This window comes from Mesoplodon densirostris, chromosome 8, assembly GCF_025265405.1.
Source record: "Mesoplodon densirostris isolate mMesDen1 chromosome 8, mMesDen1 primary haplotype, whole genome shotgun sequence".
In the NCBI taxonomy this organism is placed as follows: Eukaryota; Metazoa; Chordata; class Mammalia; order Artiodactyla; family Ziphiidae; genus Mesoplodon; species Mesoplodon densirostris.
In genome coordinates this window covers 40956284-40976070 of record NC_082668.1, presented here as the reverse complement: position 1 = coordinate 40976070, position 19787 = coordinate 40956284, and the positions used below count along the sequence as shown (strand labels likewise).

General features: G+C 42.2%; 1 protein-coding gene across 7 annotated transcripts in view; it reads right to left on the bottom strand.

The window, feature by feature from the left end:
* HECW2 (HECT, C2 and WW domain containing E3 ubiquitin protein ligase 2) overlaps positions 1–19787 on the bottom strand; it is a 404779-nt gene that overhangs the window by 110381 nt on the left and 274611 nt on the right. For 6 of the 7 annotated variants that reach the window (XM_060105711.1, XM_060105714.1, XM_060105713.1 and 3 more), the window contains 5 exons: positions 18245–19594; positions 16852–16947; positions 8028–8178; positions 7248–7351; positions 6258–6382 (listed from right to left, as the gene is read on the bottom strand). In XM_060105711.1, coding sequence (XP_059961694.1) covers positions 6258–6382; positions 7248–7351; positions 8028–8178; positions 16852–16947; positions 18245–19594 — 1826 coding nt within the window. The remainder of the gene's footprint in view (positions 1–6257; positions 6383–7247; positions 7352–8027; positions 8179–16851; positions 16948–18244; positions 19595–19787) is intronic. The other variant, XM_060105717.1, reaches the window with a different exon arrangement.

Sequence of the window (19787 nt, the reverse complement as noted above, 5' to 3'; positions counted from 1 at the left end):
CTTCAGACTATACACAAAGCTACAGTAATCAAAACAGACTGGTACTGGCACAAAAACAGACACACAGAGCAATGGAACAGAATAGAGAGCCCAGAAATAAACCCACACACCATAGATTAATTTGTCAATTAATCTATGACAAAGGAGGCAAGAATATGCAATGGAGAAAAGACAGTCTCTTTAATAAGTGGTGCTGGGAAAACTTGACAGCTACATGTAAAAGAATGACATTAGAACATTTCCTCATACTATATACAAAAATAAACTCAAAATGGATTAAAGACTTAAATGTAAAACTTGAAACCATAAAACTCCTAGATGAGAACATAGGCAAAACACTCTTTCACATAAATCACAGTAATATATTTCTTTTGGATCTGTCTCCTAAGGCAAAAGAAATAAAAGCAAAAATAAACAAATGGGACCTATTTAAACTTAAAAACTTTTGCACAGCAAAGGAAACCATCAACAAAAGACAACCTACTAAATGGGAGAAAATATTTACAAATAATATGACTAACAAGGGATTAATATCCAAAATATATAAACAGCTTATATAACTCAATATCAAAAAAACAAAACAACCCCATTAAAAATTGGGAAGAAGACTCACATAGACATTTTTCCAAAGAATACATACAGACAGCTAACAGGCACAAGAAAGGATGCTCAACATCACTAATCATCAGAGAAATCCAAGTCAAAAGCACAATGAGATATTACCTCATACCTGTCAGAGTGGCTATCATCAAAAAGTCTACAAATAACAAATGTTGGTGAGGATGTGGAGAGAAGGGAACTGTAGTACTCGGTGGGAATGTAAATTGGTGCACCCACTATGGAAAACAGTATGCTGGTTCCTCAAAAAACTAAAAACAGAACTATCATGTGATCCAGCAATTCCACTCCTGGGTATATATCCAAAGAAAAAAGCCAAACATTACTTCGAAAAGATACATGCACCCCAATGTTCATAGCAGCATTGTTTACAATAGCCAAGATATGGAAGCAACCCAAGTGTCCATCAACAGATGAATAGTTAAAGAAGACACAAAGGAATATTATTCAGCCATAATAAATAATGAAATTCTGCCATTTGCAACAATGTGTATGGAACTAGGGAGTATTATGCTTACTGAAATAAGTCAGACAGAGAAAGACAAATACTGTATGTTATCACTTATATGTGAAATCAAAAAATAAAACAGGGCTTCCCTGGTGGCGCAGTGGTTGGGAGTCTGCCTGCCGATGCGGGGGGCGCGGGTTCGTGCCCTGGTCCGGGAGGATCCCATGTGCCGCGGAGCGGCTGGGCCCGTGGGCCATGGCCGCTGGGCCTGTGCATCCGGAGCCTGTGCTCCGCAGCGGGAGGGGCCACAGCGGTGAGAGGCCCGCATACCGCAAAAAAACAAAACAAAACAAAACAAAACAAATATATATAACAAAACAGAAACAGACTCACAGATATAGAAAACAAACTAGTGGTTACCAGTGGAGAGAAGGGAGTGGGAGGGGCAAGATAGGAGTAGGGTATTAAGAGATACAAACCACTATGTATAAAATAGATAACCAACAAGGGTATATTACACAGCACAGGGAAATAGCCATTATTTTGTAATAACTTGAAATGGAGTATAACCTATAAAAATACTGAATCACTATGCTGTACCCCGGAATCTAATGTAATATTGTAAACCAACTATACTTCAACAAAAAGAAATCACAAATCGCACACCGTAAAAAGATGATAGCTTGAAATTGGCCACAGTGGGAATATTAACATTAAAGAAATTGGTAAATGCAAATGAGGCCTTGATATTGTTTTATGGGCTGTCTAGACTAAGAGTAAACTATAGACTCATGGGCTGACTGGCTGTGTTTGCTAACCAAGTTTTATTGGAATACAACCACATCCATTCATTTACATGTTGTCCTTGGCCCAAAAGCTGAAAATATTTACACTCTGGCCCTTTCCAGAAAAAGTCTACTGACTTTTTCTAAATAATAAGTTCTAGACTTAAGAAACTGGTAAAGAAAATAAAATGCTAATAATACAGATTAAAGTTCAAATTGTGCTGTTACATTGCAAATAGCGCATGCACGTGCACACACACACAATGAAGAAAAATAAGTCCAATATTCAAACACTATTATCTAGCTAAACAAAGAAGGTGCTGGCTTTATTGACAAAAGAGTATGAAGAATGTCAGCTCCCCCTCCAAGATATGTGCCATATTCATCCACCTGTCACCATCTCCACCGCTGCTGCACTAGTCCAAGTCCCTTCCATGTCTCACCACAGCGCCCTTTCACTTGTTTCCCTGATGCCAAACTTGCCTTCTAAAACCCATTCTCAACACAGTAGGTAGAAGAAACTTTAAAAAAGCAAAACTACACCCCCACAGGAACCCCCTTTAGAATAAAGCCCATTTAGAATGAAGTCCAAACTCCTTGCCAGATCACACAAGCCCTACATTTTGAAGCCCTGCTCACCTCTCTGACCGTACTAGGTACCACATCAAACTCATTCCTGTCCTCAAGCCTTTGCTCTTCCTTGGCAAGGAAGGTTCTTCTCCAAGACCTTTGCCTTTCTGGCTTCTTGACATTGTACAACAGCTTGAATATGGCTCCTTGGAGAGGCCTTGCCGTCCACCTGATCTAAACCAGCATCTGCAGTACCTTGGCCCCAAGTCACCCTAGCCCAGTCACCTGTACTGTTTCAGTTGCCTCATGACACATTTCACTGTCTGCATTATCTTTGCTTGTTCACTAGTTGATCTTTATTCCACTGTATCCTGAGAGTCTCGAATGTACTAGGCAAATCATAGGCATTTAATAATTATTGGTTGAATGAATGCATGAACAAATGAACAAAGGAAAACTCATGTTACCTGACCCCAAGTCCAAAGCTTTTCCCAGCACAGCATGACACTTTCTGTTTTAGACTGACAACTCTGAATGTTATCCCATTCTTCCTTGTACGAAAGCCTACGATCTCCTAGAATTGTCGCAGACAAGAGTTTAGGTTCCTGTAACCTGGCTTCTGCTTACCTTTCCAGGCTCAGATCTGACTTTCACTAGTGTCCCATGGTCTCCGCACACCAGCAACCCCAAACTGCTGTACTACTAATTCGGTTTCAGTACTTCTGTAGTAATTACTGAGATAGCCCTGCAACTTCATGGATCTCTTGTTTTGTAAATGCTGCTCCTTCTACCTAGAGAGCTCTGAACCATCTTATTTCTAGGGCAAGTTCCTGTTCAATCTTTAAAAACTACTCAGTCTTTAAAACCTATCCCAAATGCAAACCCAGCTAGGGCTCCCCCCGTATGCCTTCTCCCCAGAGTTAATCACGCACCCCAGCAGGATATCTTCTACAACCTTCCATCACGGCACTTACAACTCTGCTCACTGCATTGGAATGTGTTTTCAAGTCTGGGGCTCCAGAGCCCACAGTTGCTGTCAATTTTATATCTCTAGGACTTAGTGTCTGGTATACAGTAAGGAATAAACAACTGTTGCTACATTGAATGCCTCTTGCATGAAATCTGAGAACAGCCTTCTCCCAAGTCCTCTCTCTTCCAAGATAAACCTATAAACCATGAGATAATGATCAGTATGTTAACTGATCAATAAATATGTGCATCCTAATAGCCTTGCCAACAGCTCCTGGTGATTGGACTATGCTGACTTCTACTTTTCCCAGCAGTCTATTTTTCCTAAGGCATATAATCTGTCTGGTTAAATTCAAAATGTTCTTACATTCCCTTAACAAAACTCTCAAGAGTTCTCTTCTTAGGTTTCTATTCTATTTACCCACCAAAGGCTGCCAACTCTCTGCCTGTGATTCTCTCATGCTGGAGCCTTCCTCGTTATTTCCTCACCTCCTAGTCTAGGCTCTTATCAGCTCCAGCCACGATGAATGGGTTATATACAGCTGGATGTCTGTGGCCAGGGTCTCCCCCCCCCCGCCCCCGTTCTAAAGCGCTCCAGGTGCAGCTAAGACAACCCTCCCCTTATTAAAACCTCCAGGGAGCCGCTCCCTCAGCCCTCAGAGACTTGCGGAACAGGGCCCGCCTTGCCCGTCCTGTTACCCCCAGCCCCTTGCAGAAACACAAAGCTCCTTCTCGATGCCTCCACACCTGGTCCAGTTTCGAGCTGTTTACTTGTGCGTTAGCTGACCCAGCAAGGTGAACTCCTGTGTCAGACCAAAGCCCTACAGGTGTTTCTCGTTTGTTCTTTTTCCCACCCCTACCAGCCAGTTTTTCACCAAGTCCTGTCGACTCTACCTTCAAAATAGCTCGAGCCCGTGCACTTCTCTCCATCTCCACTCTGACACCGGTATTCCAGCCATCACTGCCTTTCCCTTGGGCCGTGAAGATCCTCCGTTCTCATCACCCTGCTTCCACCCTTGCCTTTCTACGCTCTCCAAATCCAAGCATGTCACACTCTAAGTGCGTGATGGCTTCCCGTTGCTCAGAATAGAATCTAAATCCCCTGCCATGTCCCATAGGCAGACCTATGATCTAGATCTTGCTGACTTTCCAACGTAGTATCACACCACCCCCTCTTCCTATCACTACACGGCAGCCCCTCTGCCCTCTTCTGAGCCCTGGGGTCCCTGCACTGCCTGTTTCAACTGCTTGAAATGAGCTTCCCCTGGCTTTTCCCATGGCTGATGATTTCTCATCTTTCAACTTCCAACTCAAAAACTATTTCTTCAGAGAGGTATTCTAGAACCATCTTTCTAAGGTAGCCTTCATTCTCTGTCCATTCTAGGATAAGAACTTGATCTTATTGCCCACTGTGTCTGCGGCACCTACCGTAATTTCTAGCATAAACCGTGTTTTAAGTAATATTTATTGGATGATTAAAATAACTCACTATGCATATAGGACATGTTTTTCACTTCTGTCTTTGCTCATGCATACCCTCCACCTAGAAGGCCCTCCTACTCCTTTCTTTTTTAACCAGCCAGTGTCCGTTATTTATTCTGTGAGACAATTTAAGATTTACATCACAAAGAAATGCTTTCTAACCAACTTTCCTATCACACTCTAATCTTTTTCTTCACACACACACACACACGTGCGCATGAGCCAAAACACAAGTTTTGGCTTAAACTATATAATATTTTCAAACACTTCTCTTTCCTTCTAGAAATGTTTGTGATAAATATCATGCTCAGGACCAGAGAATAGGTATGTAACATTTTCCACTGTCACCCCATGGACTTCATATACCCTGGTCCCTCCAGGAGGTTAACACTTCCTAAGTAAAATTAAAACCTCCCATTCCAGATGGTAATTCCAAAATAAATGTGGGAAAGGGGTACATGAATAGAGCTGGAGAAACTGATTGTCATGAGGACTTAATGGGGTGGGGATTGGGAGCTACCGAGGGGTTTCTTGGTTAAGGAACCAAGATCAGGAAAGGGGTAGAATTTTTGTTAAAAGTCAAGACTGGGGGAAATGAAAGAAAACAAGTGAAGGAGACAGTCAAACTGATTTCTCTCTATTTAAACAATGATTAAAAGGCTGACGTTTTTTATAACCTTCTGGTTAACAAAAGGTTGATTCTTTTACCTGATGCTAACATTTTTAGGCCTCTAGCAAAATTACAGAGGGAGGGCTTCTAAAGAATAGACATATTAGTAAAAGGAGGGAAATTTAAATCTACTTCATCCTAAACACATCACCATTCCCCCTCCTCCCACTAGCCCCCCCTAAAAAAATCCTGATCTCCCATACAAACCTCATGTATCTTTAAAAAATTCCTCTAGTTATGGATTTATTTTCTTAGATCACAGCAATGTATACATTTTATATTCATTCTTTCTTTTGGAGAGCCCGTACCAATATCTCAAAGCTCAATCTGACCAACGCCTGTTGTCAATTCTCAGATATTTAGTTATACGTGTGCACACAAAACAAGGTGGTCATTAAGAGCACAGACTCTGGAGTCCGCATCTCTGGGATTTTAACCCCAGCAACCCCACTTAGTAGCTGTATAACCTTGAGCATGTTATTTAAGCTCTCTGTGCCTCAGTTTCTTCATCTGGAAAAACAGAAGTTTTATCTAACTCATAGGTTTGTTTGGGCTAAATGGGCTAAGCCATGGGTGATGCTTAACACTGAGCACGGAACACATGTGGTGCTCAGTAAACTTAGCTATTTTCATTCTTACTGTTATGATGTAAACGAGGATAACTTCCTTTGGCCTGGTGCTGTTTCCCTCACATCCTCTTGGATTTGATACTCACAGGGTTAGAATGCAGCACAGTGAAGAACTCTGGACTGATGAGGAACTTCACGGGGGGAGACTGTAACAGTAACGTGAGCCTGGATCTGGAGGTAGAGTGGGGCGGGACGTTCTCCCGTCGGAAATCTAGATGGGGCAGACCACAGAGGCTTTCAGGGAGGTCTCTGCACGTGCTGGAAACATCTACTCACTTCCGTCTATATTTTAAAACAACACCTATATCGTCTGTTATTATTTTAATCCCCCAAACACTTTTTTCTTTTTTGTAAATTCATGCATAAAACCCAATTGCTCTCCATCACATTAAAATGGAATTCAATAATATTTCTAGTCACTATTAACATTTTTTAAAATAAATTTATTTATGTTTGGCTGCTTTGGGTTTTTGTTGCTGCGGGCTTTCTCTAGTTGTGGCAAGCGGGGGCTACTCTTCGTTGCAGTGTGCAGGCTTCTCATTGCGGTGGCTTCTCTTGTTGTGGAGCACTGACTCTAGGCACATGGGCTTCAGTAGTTGTGGCATGTGGGTTCAGTAGTTGTGGCTCGCAGGCTCTAGAGTGCAGGCTCAGTAGGTATGGCGCACAGGCTTAGTTGCTCCGTGGCATGTGGGATCTTCCCGGACCAGGGCTTGAACCTGTGTCCCCTGCATTGGCTGGCAGATTCTTAACCGCTGCGCCAACAGGCAAGTCCCCACTATTAACATTTTAATGCATCCTTAGCTTTTACAAGTAATCAGGTTCCATCTTTTTCTACTAACCTACAGATCCAGAGATTAAAGTAATTTATATCCTATTTGGTTTTGTGATTCTTTTCTTAGTACTAATAAAAAGTCGAGGATTAGAAGAGGTGTCTGGTGAATTCGACTTTTTGAGTTGAATTACCTGGTCTTAATGAAGATCAAAAGTCCTTTTAAAGAAAGCTTCATTTCTTGGAAATCCTTACTTGTTTTCTATTTTTGCGAGATTACAAAACCAACCAACCCAAAGGCTCTTACCTGCACTGGCTTGGTGGAAGTCAGCTTCCTCCCCTGCCGCATCGATCACGTTGCTGTTTTCCTCAGGCCTCTCGTTAGTCATGGTTCTGCGGATACTCTGGTATCTAAAATCAGGAGCCTAGAGTTACAACACAGCAGCCTCTAAAACACGGGGCTCAACTGCTCCCCCAGAGCCCAGAAGTTTTCACCATCTTCCCAGCCTTGACCATTTCCTCCCAAACCCCCATCCCCTGACCTTCTGCGCCATCTGTTAAGTAAATCCATTGGATTTAATTTCTTCTGTCCCTAGTCTGTGGAACATTTTCTTAACAAATTAATAAAACTTTAAAAACATTGTGGCCTTTAACCAAAAGAAACTAAATTCCTATATTGTTAAAGAAAAGAACAACTTTTGTTCCATAGCAATTAGTTTTTGGAAAAGAAGGACAGATGTTTAAAAGCTTAGGTAATTAATAAAGATGCATCACAAACGAAGATTCTAGATATTTAAAAAGCTATCTGGCTTCAAATGACAAGTGTATATGCTCTGTTTTACTAAAAATCAATGCCTTGGGTTGACTAAAGGGGTCGTCATTACTTATTTCCTCTCTAGTTTCTAAACAAGCCGTGGACGTGTGCGCTTATTAATTTTTAACCAAGAGACATCCAAAGAAGTCTATGAATCGAGAGAAGCGACAGCTCCACCTTAATGACAGGACCCCCACAGATGAAAGAGGCAACGATGTTTTCCATTTTGCACTGTGTAAAAATTAGCCCAACCACAAAACTGCCCATCCTCACCGCCGGTTCAGCTGCTCCATCTGCTGTATGGAGTTGGACCTCTGCAGCACCTGCGGGGCAGGGGGAGCTGTGGGCCGCTGCCAAGTCGTGGTTCTGTTTACGTGATCCACGTAGAAGATCCTGCCATGGCTGTCAATGCGTGCCTCCCAGTCTAAACAGCAGTAGTGCACGGAGAGGGATTAGGAGGGACAGCTGAAGCCATTAATGTGGTTCATCAAGCAGCACATGTTTTCTCCCTGACATGCTATACTTTGGGGCTAATAACGTATACCTGGGTGCATAATCCAGCACTTCCCCCCAGTCCACTCCAGAATCTGTTTGACCACTTAGTAAAACAGCTCCTGTGTGCATAACCAACACCTTAAAGAATCCCTGAATGTAGGGGATCCTCCCAGATCTGCCCACAATGCTCATTCTTCACGTATGAGCAACCAGCGTTTACAAATTACTAGTTGGTATCATAATACTTTAGATATTCATATCAAAATTGGTACTGATGTTTATTTTCACCAAAACTGATTTTTTCTGTTTCTTTTTTCCAACTTAGATGAAAGACTCACAGCTGGAAATTTCCACGTGTATATTTACACACAATTTTAGTAGATGTAGTCTTTGGAAGAAAGTAGTGCTAGCCTAGTCCTCAAACAGTATCATTGTCTACAAAGTTCCATCTACACTTTCCCAAAGAGGAATACATTTTCAGAGCAAGGTTAATGACTTGTCTCCAACCTCAAATAAATACAATGTTTTAAAAGATTATTTAATTTTATGTTTAAGCAATCTCATTAAATGTGTTAGTCTTTGTAAACAAATATGTAAGAGCATGTTCAGTAAAAACAGCAAGTAGAGTAGTCTTCAGGGCCAGCCATCCCACCTCTGTGAATTCTCTAAAAGGCCATTCCCCTATAAAAATAAGCAGAGCGTGAGCTGGTCTTTACAAAAGGCAACAATTTTTAAATTGATTGCAATTGGGAAGGGTAATTTATATTAATTTATATAGGAACATATGAAAACAGCAGAGATCTATTCTTTAACCAGTAAAGTTCTTTATACATCGCTATTTCTATGACAAATATGTTTTGAAATTAATAAGCACCTTTCTCTTGAGCAGCTCTGTTAATTTCAAAACTCTCCCGGTGATCACACAGCTTATCAGCAGACACCGTGGGTCTAATCCTAGAGACCAGGGCGAAAGCATGTTTGCTCCTGACCAGCTATGGCATTTACCCTGGAGGTGAACGGAACAAGTATTCCAACAAAGTCCTTAGGATTGCAAAAACCTGCACGGTAGATCCCAGCCAGCACCAGAAGACCACTGAAGACTGCCTCAGTTGGGAGTGGAAGGATATCTTTTTGTTGATTTCAGCTGATCATAATTTATGACACATGGCAAGGGAAAGACAAATTTTCTGTGGGGAAAAGCACCACACAGACAACAAACAACTCCATGTCACTCATGCTCCAAGGTAACACGGACTCACAATGAAGCAGGCTGCCAAGAATGAATTATTCGGGCACAGCTACAATCCCATCAGTAGGAGGTTTCCAAAAGACCTCCTGCTCAGCCTGCCATATGCTGACAAACAGTAAGTACATAAAGGCATTTCCAGGAGCCACCTTCTAAAACCTTTGATCCATTCCACTGTTTCGCTCTGCTCCTCGCATACTTTCCCATCTCAAAGATTCTGAGAACAAGTATTCCCATTGCATTCCTCTCTCATTAGGGCCAGGAAAATTCAAGCACATACTATATGTCAAATCAAATGCACATGGAAACAAATGACCATTCCTTCCCCCCAAGAATGTTTACAGTAGCTTCCAATTTTTTTAAAAAATGTAGGATAGGTCAATTAGGGATAAAAACAGAACAGAAACCAACTAAAGGAAGCAGAGAGAGAGATTCTGCCAAGCTCCCAAGATAAGGTTGTCACTACAACTTGGCTCTAAGTTTTCTGGCAGTTACAGCAGAAAAGAAAACACACTGTTGCATACTTTCAATTCTCTGACAAAAGAATATTAGAAAAGTACCTTCAAAGATGGAACTTTTTCCTCGAATAAACTATACAGGAATTTATCCCAAGAAATGTGACCTGTATGTGGGCCACATGGGTAGGAAAATGGAGGAGGGGGTATCTCCAAATATATTCACCACTGTGCCTTGCACATAGCATGTAATGAATGAACAAATAATTTAAATAACATAAAGCTATTAAAAAATGATTCTTGTTATGGTTACTGGGGGGTCGGGGGAGGGATAAACTGGAAGATTGGGATTGACATATACACACTACTATATATAAAATAGATAACTAATAAGGACCTACTGTATAGCACAGGGAACTCTATTCAATACTCTGTAATGGGAAAAGAATCTAAAAAGAGTAGATATATGTATATGTATAACTGATTCACTTTGCTGTACACCTAAAACTAACCCAACATTGTAAATCAACTATACTCCAATAAAAATTTTAAAAAATGATCTTGTATTCACTTTCCACAAAGGCCAGGAATAACCTTAATTTGTATTTCAATAAAGACATTTCTATGCAATGGGATAAACAAGAAAACAAGGTCCAAAAATTTGCTAAGAATATGGGATGTTGGATGCACATTGACTCTCCCTATCAAATATCGTATCTTTAAATTGAGGTTGTTACTTAAGTCCTCATAAAGAGAAATGCTATACTGCTGGTTTCAAGTGGACACTTGGCATTGAACTGGGAAAGACTGTTATGCTATTGGCTTATTCGTGAACTACATATTTACTCTTACCCAAGTGGTCAATACCCTTCCATCCAGGCAAGACAGCAGAGGTGCCTGTAGGAAGGTCAGTCCTCTATCATTATCTATCATTATCTATTTGCGGGGGTGGGGGTATGGTTGCTTTAATATCTTATAAGTATTTACATGAGGCCTGGTTTGTTCTTGGTTAAGAAAGCATATGAGAACACATGGCCTGGTATCAGTTTCTTTCACAGACAATGCTAAAATCACACAGGCAGGGTTAGAAGACTAGGATCTTGGCATTTACTTCCCTGTCTTGCCACACTGTAAACTGGGGTACATAATCAGTGTGCAGTGAGACTGACAGCAATGTGTTGGGTGTGTGTGTGTGTGTGTGTGTGTGTGTGTGTGTGTGTGATGCATTAAATTAGCAAGTAGAAGGCCTGTATCTGGCCATGACTTTGTCATACCTTTGCTACATGACCTTCAACAAATTACTACACCTCTATGGCTCACAGTTTTTTTACCTAAAAAATTAGAAGACAGAGGTAAACACTGCTAAGGTCCGTTTCAGTTCTAAAATAACATGAATCTGCAATGACACCCATTTTATCACATTAGGTTCAGGAAGGACCAGCAACATCTTATGTCTAGGCCAGAATTTCCAAAATAGATTCTAAGTTAATTAAGCCTTTGGGGCCAGGGGCTTTGGGGTCCTGAGGAGTAGGGCTGCTGAACCACCTGCCAACCCCACTTTAAACACTGCAGCTCCAATATTATCTGTTGTGCATATTAGTCTTCCACATAAGACTTCACTTCCATAAAGAGCTTCACAGCAATAATAAAGTTTGAAAACTATTATCTAGAGAATGTTTCTCAAGGTGTGGGATTCTGACAGTATGTCAGAATCATTGTGAGGATCAATAAAAATGCAGATGCCAAGGATACACCCCAGCTCTTCAAAATCAGACTATCTGAAGTCAGGACTCAGTTATCTACATTTTTAACAAACTTCCCAGGTGATTCCTAGACACACTAAAATTTAAGGAACACTGACGTAAATTAACAAGAACTTAAAACAGCAGCTAACTTAATGGACAAACCCATGGAGCTAATGCTGGATTTCTTAGAGGTCATGAAGTGCGGGCTCGCAAGAAACTAAATTTCAGCCTAAATACCCCAAACTGAAATCCAGGAGCAAGTGGACACTTAAGACACCCTGAGATTCAAATATAATAGCCCCCTTTAAATAGCTGGACATTAAGGGTAAGTCAGAGAGTTAGCATGAAAATCTACGCCAAGCCACCGTCACAGCATTAATCCTAGATGCAGGGAGGTAGAGCCAGGCAGGTCTTAGTTATTTTCAACTTTTAGAATCAGTATATGTAGGCAGGGGGCAGGGGTCATCACTACGGCCCCTCTTCATCTCATCACTCTTCTTTCTCGCTCCTCTCAAGCTAGACCTTGGTCTCCACTGGACCACCCGGGTGATTAGATGAAGACGTGAACACATCTCAGTGACTGCTGAGACTGGGAAGAAGGTCAATGTCTAGACAGGATGAATCACATATCAGGGGAAGCCAGCACTGAACTGTCTACTACGTAACTCAAAGCGGTGAGAGGACTATGAGTAGGGAACTGACCTGGTTGTAACTGGATTAAAGAAAATGAAGTACCTGAATATTGTGAAGTAAGTTTATAAACCCTCTGTAAAAATTATAATAACCGTGGTATCCTCACCAAAATGGTGAGATTATGAAGTTACAAGGTACTTTTAAGGAAAAAAGCTTTGTAATAGATGCCAGAAATCAGTGTTTAATGGATTATTTTTTCCTTATTTAAACACTCAAAGAAGTATGATACCATTTGTATAAAGTACGGAAGTAAGTTAAATTTGTCTATGCTCTGGGGAGTCAGGACAGTGGGTCCCCTTGCCCTTCAGGAGTGGGGGTTGGAGACTGGTAGCGGGGCACAAGGGGCCTCCCAGGGACCACAGATGTGGTGCTGATTGCCCAGGTGGGCACAGTTAGGGAGAATTCAGCAGGCTGAATGTTCTCTTTTCTGCATGTACATTATATTTGAATAAAAAGTTTTAAAAATCTCAAATAGCTGCATATTTTGGACCTTAATATTCGATTTTTAAGGAAGTAGCTTTTTTTAGATTAAAAGTGTGAATTTTTTTCTCCAAACTAACTTTTAGATTCTAGAAAATAAGAGCCCCTAGTTTTAAACAGAGTAGAAATTCTATAAGATTAATTGTACTTTTCAGATTCATTACCTTCTTTTAAACCTTCATTTCAAAGGATGCTTTAATAACAAAAGTGCACAACCACAAAAAATGATAAACATCCCCCCGTGTTTTTCCAGAGCTACTCATTTGAACCCACCACATAAGAAATACACGAGTCCTAAAAATATGGCAATAAGCCTGGGATCCTGTAAGAGTCCACTGTGGACTGTTCATCCGGAATCTATTCCTATTCCTACCCTTTTGGGAGAAAAACACCTTTCAACAGTTTCCTGTTGTCTCCAGTACAGCAATGGGTTAAGTCACAATTACACTGGAGCCAAAAGAGAAAAAAATAACATAGTGTTTCAGAAGGGGCTGAGCTGGCCATTTTTTTTCACTTATCCTAATGCTAAAAAGACCAAGATTCATTATGCTGATGACATTTTAGTGGGCTTCAGCCCTGAACAACCTCCAGCTGCCAGCCTATCAATCACCTCAGAATAAGATACAGCAGGTTCTTAAGGCACTCAGTACATATTCAAGTTCAAGCTGCTTCCCTCAACAGTGCCATGTCACCTTTAAGAACCAGAGCTTTCTTATTTTGTATGGCTCATCAGAATGTCTCTCAACCAGTGGTTGAGGTTACACAGCCCACAAGGTCACAGCACAGGGACCATGGCCTAACGCAAGAGTAAGAGTTTGAGAACCAATCGATCGATCATCATTACAAAGCTGAGTGGTCTCTGTCCAACATCCGTTCCCTGGTCCTGAGATAGGAGGAATAAGGCTGGAAGAAGAAGCAAACAAACAAGGACACCTGCTTTACATAAAAAGAGATCAAACAGATGTTCAGAGACTAACTTATAACCCTGACCACGCAATCAGCTATAAGAGTGAAGAGGCATAGCAAGGATACCTCTAAATCCCCTTAACTGAGTTTGCAAATCTTCAGAGAGAAGCAAACCTTACTGGATAGTTTCCTCACTGTATGTTAGTACATGGGTATTTTTAAGGCAAATACAAGCTAAAATAACAACAACAATAATAATAAGGAAAAAAAGGATCCAGAGTGGGGGGGATCGTGCTTCAGTAGACTGTCCTGCAGGTGTGTGGATAGTGACCTACACAGAGAGGAAAAGGCACGTCTGAGTCCAGTACAGATGCTTAACGGAGCAAATCCACCTGGGCCAAAAGACAGTCACTAGTACTGTCACTGTCACCACTTTACTTATACTTGAGGGACCTCCCAGAGAAGGGTCCTGCTAAGTGATCTTCACCTGGAAGAAGAAAGCTGAGCATCTTTTCAGCCTTCCTAGGTCTGCCCTCAAAACACAATATAATGCAGTTTCAGAGAAGCCCCCAAACCCTCTAATTTCAGGTGATGCTTGTGCCGAATAGATAACATACCAAAATATGTCACCACTCTGCACTAACCAAGCTTTCAGAATTTACATTCATCTACCCACACAACAGTCCCTACCATTCTAATCTTAGATCATAGAGTAGAAAAAAATGTTTGAGACGCTGTCTCAACTTTTACTAGTATGGAATCTTAAACAAGTTAATTTATCTGGGCTTCAATTTCTCCATCTATAAAGTGAAGGAATCAGATTATTTGATTTCTACCCATCAATCTATAAATTACGGATAAGACCTGCTTGACCTACTTCACAAAATTGTTACAAAGAATTTTTTTTAAAAAAGCTAAAAATTCTTTGTAAGCTGTAAAGCACTATACAAGTCTGAGGTATTATAATAAATAATGTTAAAAGTATCATCCCTAACCTTAAAATAATTCAGCCAGGTCATTTAAGACACAGGCCAATCTGCATACTCCAAGTGGATGCCCCTTAGCTGAGCCTCCTGAGAGACAATATATGAATGCAGAATGCCACAGCTCTGAGTTAAGAGGCATGGCCAGAGACAGTAGCAGAGCTGCCCAGTGAGGCAAGGAAGGCAGAGAACTGGTTCGGGCAGGACGCACAACTAGACAGGCAGCCAAGTGATTAAACAGGCTGTCAAAAGATGAGACCGACTGGGAATAGGGGAGGGCAAGGCAGTGTGAGGACAGAGTTGAACAGTTATCAGGTATGCTCAGACCATAGTCTGTAATTGGTCCATGATAATGTAAATCCCCAAAGCTGCAAGTTGCAAGTTGCACAAGAGGGAACAGCTCTTAAGAATTCCTCCCCACCCCGCCGTTCATCAGTTACTCATTAAATTGGATATACTACTAAGGTGCTTTTTTTTTCCTCTTGGATATAATAACTTATTAAAATGAACTGCCAATTGTTTATTTTTTTAAATCCTAAAATTTAGTATTATATCTGTGTAATGCAAATACCAGTGTTTAAACAAATGCATGGAACAGCACAAATAGTGGTCATAATTTCAGCAGGAAAGTACCTGTCTTTATTAAATACAATCTAGAGACCAAAACTGTGAATCCAACAAAATTCAGAGCAATTGGACGTGGCCAGGAGGATGCCATTTATCCATACACTGATGCAATGCTATGCCTCCTGTCCAGGTGCCTGAAACTCTGATTACTTACTATTAATCCACATACTCATGTAAACAAAGCTCTCCCAGAATTCTCTCCTGGTGTTCCTAATTCATTTTTCTCCAATTATATCTAAATATCACCCAGGAATACTTTTCTTTTCTGCCTCTAATATTTTCTCCAAGGGTAAACAGTAAGGAAGTTTTCCCCTCCACCTGCTTAAGATGACACAATGGTTAATTAATCTCTTGGATGATTTTTAAAAACTGCTTAAAATATACGTTTCCTATGAGTAACCACCCTCAGTTATCCAAATATATGAACAAGGGGAGGATCTGTGCACAACAGTATTTACAAATGATTAAGTCAATATTTTGACAAATTGTACACAGCACCATTCAGCTCTTTTGTCAGCACTCACCAAAACTAACTACTCAGCATTTCAGCCCTTTAAATGCATACTGCCCCCGCTCTATGTCCCACCGTTTTTAAAACACAGAGGGCCAAAAGCATCCACTTCTTGCCATGATCACATATAAGATGGGTGAATAGAGAAGGTGAATAAGAAGGAAAAGCACTAAGGCAGAAAGATGTATTTTCCAATGTGTTCTTAGAAACAGTATTTACGGAGCTTTATCACTGTTCTTCAAAATGCTTTGTGCTCACAGAGTAATACTGCTTTAAGGGATTCTAGAAACTTAAATAGAATTTAAATTACATTCAGACTATGATTGGCCATGGGCATCACTCAGCTCTTGGAGTTCAGGTCGCATAACTTTCCCAGCATTCCTAGTCCTCACCCATCTCTCCTTTAAGTGCTATGTGTTTCTTGAAAGCAAAAAAAAAAAAAAAAAAAAGAAGCATCTTTCAAATCTCCAGATAATCATCATGGTCCAGAAAATAGTAGACTAATTTCTGAAATTAATAACTCTTCTCTGGATATCCCTAAGGAAAAAAACCAGGACCCTGCAGTTAATGATTTAAAATGGTGTAAATGAATAAAAAGCAGTATATTACCTAGAGCTAGGTTCTTCTAAGAGATTGTACCTATTTGTCTAATAATTGAAAATTCATACTGCCTTATGCAGACTTAAAATTTTTTCTATTATACATCCTATTGTCCATAACATCTGGATCTCTTTTCCTTTAGAGTATTTACTTTCCCCCAGCCACCCTTTCATTTGGTGGAACTGTGCCAGAGAGGAGTCTTCTGCTAAGCACTTTCCAGACTCTATCTGCCAAGTCACGTGGCAGCTCCCAGAACCCTACTTCTGGGGGACTGGGCATCCGTCCTTTAGGTCCCGTGGGTCCTGTCACCCTTGAACCTTTGATAAAGGTGAGCCCTTTAGTTAGCAGGTCCTCACTTGGTGGGAGAGCCTCGTCCACCCTCTGGTACCGGCTAACATCCTGGCGCACTGAAGGCAGTGATCGCAATGGCTGGTGGCCGTTGGCTTGAGAACCTAGGATTAAAGGTAAACAGTTACCTGGGTATTGTTTTCCCCTTCAGTGTCAAAACAGCCTTTGGAAAAAAAAAACACCTAACAAAAATCCTGGGGCCAGTCTCTTGTCTCTCTTTTGTCTCATTTCCCAGATGAGGACCCAGAAACAACAGAAGAGAATGGGAGGTGGATGCTTAGTCAGAAGTGGGTCTTCTAGGGAGATGTCGGTCTGGGCCCATTCCTCCCCCTCCCCTGCCTTTTCCCACCCTGGCATCTGTCCTAGTCCTGCACCAATGCTTTAGGGTCACACAATGACCGCCAGTATGAAAAAAACCCAAAAAACAAAAAACGGTGGAGGAAGAAAAGAAGGGGATAGGTAGAAAAATAAGTTACAGAATAAGAAAACCATTTCTATTTCTGAGTCTATGCTATTTAGGCATATGAAATTATACTCGGACTTTTTGATGCAGCTATAATAGAACAGTTTAAAGGGATCATTCTGCTGAGCCACATTCATTGAGACATAAAACAAATTTTATGGGTAAATTTGCATCCTCAGACACGCAAACAGCTTGTTTTCAAGTGTCAGAATGTATCACCTAACTTAGTTGACATTTCTTATACTGCAGAAGGCAAAAATATGACAACTGATGCAAAGCACATATTAACCTTCTGTTCTGAAGCTTCATGCAATAAGCAGCGAGTTAAGATGTTCCTGAGAACCTCGCAGATAACACTAACGTAGATGCTGCCAGCCTGTTTGGTTTTGTATCTACAAACCCAGGGCCCGCCAGAGATTCATTATGCTTTTTCACACTGCCCAGACAAGAGGACTGAGCCCCAGGGGCACTGAATGTGCCGGCGCGCGGCATGCATCCCAGGCCTCCAGGCCTGTGTGGACCAGGGGTGCCCCCACCCACCGGGCCACATTTCTAGGCAGAGCAGGTGCCCACACTGATGCAGAGCCTTGAGGTTCATTATGTAAGTTGGAAGACTGTTATTTGACAGGCCTCTTATTCCATCAAAAGAAGATCCATAGGGAGGGTGGGACGGAGACGCAAGAGGGAGGGGATACGGGGATATATGTACATGTATAGCTGATTCACTTTTGTTATACAGCAGAAACTAACACACCACTGTAAAGCAATTATACCCCAATAAAGATGTTAAAAGAAAAAAAAAAGCTGTTGAACCCCAAGGAGAAGAATTCAGCTAATATCTGCCCTGCAGTACAATTTCCACTGAGGGACAAAACCACAAGACTTCTCTCTGAGCGGGTATGCCTGAGCCACGGGCCACGTTGTCTTCTACATCCTACCTCCGGTCGCGCCCTCCTCCTGGGCAGTGGCCCCTTCACAGGCCCCTTGGGCATGCCCCGCGTCACGCTCTTCTTGGGGCGGGCTCTCAGCAGCAGCAGCAGCTCCCTCCAGGCTCCCCCTCCGCTGCCAGACCTCTCCCACCTCCTCCTGGTCAGGTGAAGGAGCCGATTCTGCCCCTGGCCCTTCCTCCTCTCCACGGGGCACCTGCACTACAGGTAAAGAACCAGGAGTGCATATGGAACCCTGGGACCCTTCAGCAGGGCCACTGCTGGTGGGCTCTGCTGCACAGGCTCCATCTTCCTCCTCCTGAGAAGAAAAGGCTGGGGTTTCGGGGAACCGCGCACTCTCAAGAGATGAGCACCGTGTCTCCACCGAGGACAGCTGCGTGGTAACGCTCTCGTTGCAGGAGCTGTCGGCCCCGTCCAGGTCACTCTCTCCCTCAGGCCTGGTGCTGGCCTCGCTCACGCTCTCTGTCCTGGCAGGGTCACTGGGTTCTGTCTCCGAGGACACCTGGGAAGGCTCAGACCCCTGATCAAGGGACTCGGCCTCACTGATGGCTCTTCGGCTTCCTCCTGATGTGTCGGAAGTGCCCGTGTCTGCCCCGCTTGTGGGCTGATCTACCTCTTGAGAGCCACACAATTCAGTGCCCCCCTGGTCAGCACTTGGTTGAGGCTCTGGAGCATTCTCCCTTTCATCAGGGACTGGGCCTGAGGGTAAGGAGCTCTCCGCAAGCTCTGGAAGATTTTCCGGCTTATCCTCGAAGGAAGCAGCTTCATTGGTGGAGGCTTCCTCATTCTCCGCCGTGTTGTCTTCTGGCTTTGTCTGGGATGTCAGGCTCCCATCATCAGTTCTTGATGCCCTGCTAAACATAATCAACCCTCCTTCCTCCTCCAAGGAGGATGGATAACCCAGGTCTTGCTGGAACTCGTGGTCTTCTTCATCTGAGTCGATGTGAAGCATTGCATTGAGTCTTGTGTCAGTGGGAAAACTACTCCTTAGTTTCGGAGAGGCTCCCATGGACCTTTCCGAACAAGTAGCTGCACCCGACCTGGAATGGCCATTGTGTTCAATAGCATCTAAATAATCATTGAGTGAATCCTGACGTCCTCTGGGAGGTGAGGCCCTTGAAGAAGTAGAGGTTAAGTCTTCTGAGTCTATTTCCAGAGTAGAGCTAGTCCTGAAAGAATGCTTGGGGGTCCCATTAGCACTTTCCTCGGAAACTGGTCCATTGGAACAAACCGGGCTGTCATGATGGCCGCCTGGCATGTCCTCCTCATCAGAAGGGCTTCCGAGGTCTCCATTCACGGTATTGACTCCAAGCATTGTGCCAACAGCTTCTGGAGAAGCATCTGAAGGAGAAAACAGCATTCATAAAAACAAAGTAGTAATAACGAATGAACTTTTAATGTCCTATTCCTTTGCCACCAATCGGTTCAAAGAATTCAGTCATCCCACTGAGGTCTCACCAACTTGCTAAGAGTTACTATTCACTACTAAACGAGTACATATATTGCTGGTCAGTTTGACACATGAGGTTTACAT